The sequence below is a fragment of the Schistocerca piceifrons genome, chromosome 9, assembly GCF_021461385.2.
Source record: "Schistocerca piceifrons isolate TAMUIC-IGC-003096 chromosome 9, iqSchPice1.1, whole genome shotgun sequence".
Lineage (NCBI taxonomy): Eukaryota > Metazoa > Arthropoda > Insecta > Orthoptera > Acrididae > Schistocerca > Schistocerca piceifrons.
Window position 1 is genome coordinate 162,502,680 of NC_060146.1, and position 4,520 is coordinate 162,507,199.

General features: G+C 38.2%; 1 protein-coding gene across 1 annotated transcript; it reads left to right on the forward strand.

Moving 5' to 3' along the window:
- The first annotated feature begins 1,814 nt into the window (after nt 1-1,814).
- LOC124717151 (ATP synthase subunit s, mitochondrial) lies at nt 1,815-3,018 on the forward strand. Its single transcript, XM_047243909.1, has 2 exons — nt 1,815-1,926; nt 2,059-3,018. Exons 1-2 carry the CDS (start codon nt 1,898-1,900, stop codon nt 2,645-2,647), a joined length of 618 nt encoding a protein of 205 aa, XP_047099865.1. The 5' UTR covers nt 1,815-1,897; the 3' UTR covers nt 2,648-3,018.
- Nucleotides 3,019-4,520: the final 1,502 nt, after the last annotated feature.

The following is a 4,520-nucleotide window of genomic DNA, read 5'->3' on the forward strand; positions in this document are numbered from 1 at the left end:
GAAGTTGTTCAGACTATCTGGCATCCAACGGTTTTGAACTACAGCCAATCACCTGCAAAGTAATCGACTAGAGAGATGTTGTTATACCGTGCTTAAGGCTCCTCTGATATGCAATTCCTGGCAGTGAACTGAAGCCCTACCATGGGTATGGTTGGGTGTACACACTGCCTACAAAGAATATTTGCAGTCGCCTTTGGCGAAAATATTCTATGGCGAATGCATGGCTCTTCCCACTGACGCTCTGCTTCCCTCTCAATGTTCCGTGGGCTGAAAATGACTAGATTTAGTAGCTAGGGTGAAATAACATAAATAACATATTGCTCACGTCCGTACACCTCCCCTCAGGTACACAGCGTGCAGCAGGTATTTATCCACATGGTATAGAAAAGCTGTAGGCACGTAGTCTCGTGTGACGATATATCTGGCCAGCCCTACAACAACCATATTCTAAAAGTCATAAAGTGCTGTAGTGTGGTCATCAAACATCCATTGTTTTGCTGAGCAGCAAGCCCTTGTCTGTCTCCGTTCAGTGGCTTAAGTTGGTATGAATACTACTGCACCACAGAAGTGATGAAGGACTAGCCCATCAACAGAGAATATTGTATATCTACCTCTATTACATGCAACAAGGGTCTTCAGCTGTGCCCCCCCCCCCCCCCGCCCGATGGTGGAGAGAATGATACAGCTATGACAATATTTCTAGATGACGTCGCCGCCCCCTTCCCGGAATGACATGACACACTGATGTCGAAACGACGCGGACACCCCTCCTCGCTATCCCACCCTATATGTACGAGTACTTTCGAGAATAATCGTGTTTCCACAGTACAATTCAAACGCCACTATTCACACAGCCCAACTTCACATCAAGGTTTCTCGGTGGCGATATTGGTGGGGGTAACTATGTTGTCGTCTACTAACAAAGGAAGTTACCTACAGTATTTCCCCCTCGCGCTGTCCTTTAACTGTAGTTAGATTTGTGTCTTTGCGTCTGTATAATATTATTTTGCTTTATTTTCGTGAAAACTTGCAAATGTTCCACGACGATTTGGATATTTTTCTATTCAGTATCCTTCCGTAAGAGAAACCAGATATCTGAAAAAGGCAAAAAATTATTTAGGTTTTAGAATAACAGAACGGAGCTGATGCCCACGCTGAGCATAAATAACAACATAAATTGATGGGGCAATGCTCATTAAATATAATGTTATTAATTGAAATTGCAGCGCATGCGAAAAAATCTAATGAAGTGGACAAACAGCCTCTATCTATTCCCTTATAACTATTATTTGATACGTTTCTATGTATATATTTTCGCTAGCAAGTAACTGTCCATGTTTTAAAATGTTTCACTTCTCAGTGATTTTCCATACAAAATTAATCAAGAATATTGGTTACGAAGTTTGTCTTTGCCATTAATAAACTTTATCATAGTTAGTTCCTCAATGTCGATATTATATTCCAACTTTATGTATCACATATGCTAATACATCCTAAAGTGACGTGACGTGGCAATCTAGCGTGAAACGGCCTTATGCAGGTGTCCTGCATTTAAGTGGACTAGTTTCTTTAAAATAAACGCGAGAGTCATTGCGCCTACTCATCTGCACGGAGTTTCCCCTCACATTGTTTTAACTGCATACAGCAGAGCAAGTACGCGAGTGAATTGCTATACTTGACGAAGTTCTCGGACTTGTATTCAATTTCCAGAAGTTTTAATTTCTGCCTATCTCTAGTTTAATGTTCCGTTCATAGTCGAATTTCACAGATTATTTAGTGTGGAATGTTTTCATTGGCTGATTGTAGTTTCCATTCTTATTGGCTGACTAAACGATGCCGACTATCTTTGGAACGGAGTGTTTCGCAGCAAAATAAACATTCGTGGGTTTATTGTTGAATGCTTCGCGAAATGTTATTTCTTAACAGGTGATGTCTCGATATGATTTGAAACTTGGGTTATGCGTTATGCCGAGGATTCTCTTTCCGTAAAAAATGAGTATTAGTGTAAATGATATATAACAATAAATCTAGGGAATTATAAGCAATGTTCTGTTTCAGCTCGAGTGCATTAGGCAGACTATGCTGCACCATGGTGCCATCAGGTTCCCACTTAGTAGGAGCCTCTGCAAAAAGAACGTTTTACCACTGGTTAAATAAAATTTGGAATAATGTCGATACGGAACGAATAAAAGCCGTTGGGCCGGATAGGGCGTGTGCCGAATGGTTGATGAAAAATGGGGCTTCCATCAAATGGGCCTCAGAAAAGGACTATGTAACAGATTATAACAAATTAGCAGCAGCAGGGGAAAAACAATATATTGAAGAAATCGATGCATCACACTCTAGCATTATGGGTTATGGATTTCCCTATTTCGAAGGATGCAACCACATTAAATTTATAAGACTACACAAATGTCACAACATAGATGACGACGCCTTAGCATCATTAGCGATTTTAAAGCGTTCATTAAAACATTTGCAAGTTAGCTCTTGCGGGAACGTTACGGATAAAGGTATTACTTCACTTGTGGCTTTGGAAAATTTGAATACATTGATACTGTTTAATTTGCCTGGTGTAAAAGATAAAGAAAAAACTGTTAATTTTTTGAAGGCTGGACTGAAATCCTGTATGATTGATTACAAGTAATACTGAGTAAGACCTGAGTGTGATAATATTGTCATTGTACCTGCTTTCAGTACTACGGTGAGGTGAACTGGACAAAACTATGTTACTGAAATAGATCATATTGTTGGTGGCCAGAAACGAAGTAATATATGTTCATGGTGGTTTTCTTGCAAAACGATCAGTGTAGGTCTGATCGCAGCTTATAATAATGAAGTATCAAAATTTGTGATCATTCTCCACCTCTGTTGTTAATGAAGTGTAGAATATTCATTTATAATATCTGCAACAGTTACTTACGTTATTCAAGAGTCATAGCTACATTTCCTAGCCGTAATCTGTTTATGGGAAAATAAAGGACATTGTGTAACACACTAGATTTACGTAAATTATAATGGCATTGTTTTGATATTGAGTTGTAGTTGTTCTTTAAAAGTCTTTATAGTACTATGTGTGTCATATCCCTTGTTAACATCTGTGTTTACAACTTCATATACTCTATCTTGACAAATGAGTCACCTGAAGAAGAATCTGAAAAGTTGTCAAGGTGGAACTTAGTATACTATGAAAGATATTGTTTTGAAATTAATGAATACTTTATATTTATGTGACTGCACAGATATTTATTGAAAGGGGCTTATTTATAATAAGAATGGAATATTATTTAACTTCAAGAATTTGGTAAGTTACTAATGCAGTCATTGTGTACTTAATATGCAGATGCTATGTAAAGATGTAATTATTTTTCAGAAATTTGCATTGTAATTAGAATTTTGCAGTACAGTGCAAATCAACAGTGAGTCCTGTACAGGGATAGAAAGTGCATTAACTGACATGTTAAATACTGCTTCGCGAACCCTCAACCAAACTGTCACCGATTTCGATAACTTTGATCACAGTGTACTGTACAGATCAGGCTGTTTCCACAACCTAAATTTCTGAAGCTAATTTAGATGTAAAGGAAACACATATTGTTTTATTATGTCCTTTTGTGCAGATGTTTTGTCACACACCACACCAATATGTTACGTGAAGAAACTAACGTCAAGTACACATAGTTATAGTTGTCCCTGCAATGCTTATAGCACTGTAGTGATTTTCACTTACTTGTGCAATTTTCACTTACTTGTGCAATTTTCACTTACTTGTGCAATTTTTACTTACTTGTGCAATTTTCACTTACTTGTGCAATTTTTTTCTTCCCATTGATCTAATGAACATGAAGCAACCATGTACCGTAACAATACACTTTTTGTGTACTATCTTATTTGTACAAGTATGGTTAAGTTTAAGCTCTTGATTCTTAAATCCGTCTGAAGGTGTGAAACTTTTTCAAAAAACCGATTACTTTAACTGCATATCTGTATTTTCCACTGATACTCAGAATGCCTGTTTTTAATGCTGAACAGGTAAGCTGATTTAAGAACCAACACATTTTCTTTGTGTATGTAGTAGTGTATGCTGCTTACATGAATTAATAGTAACTTATTTTAGCGTATGGCTAATACAGACATATCATGAAATTACATATACATATGTACATATTGACACACAAGAAACTTAAGTTTGTCTTTACAACTGAATATCCAGTCCTTCAATCCAGCGCACTGCATCTGGAGTTGCTAGCAGGAAGTCCTCTTTGGCGCCGTGATAGGCTCGAATCCTGCATTCACTGACAATATGGTGAACAGTCTGGTATGGAGCCCCGCAGTCACAAGCTGGATCAGGCAGCTTCTTCCACTTAAAGAGAGCATCCCTGCATCGCCCATGGCTGGTACGGATTCTGTTGAGAGTAGACCACGTCTTGTGTGGTAAGTCGAATCCACTTGGAAGTTTAGCACCTGAGAAGATGTTATGCAGGTGCACATCTGTCACTGCTTCCCACCGACCTTTCCAT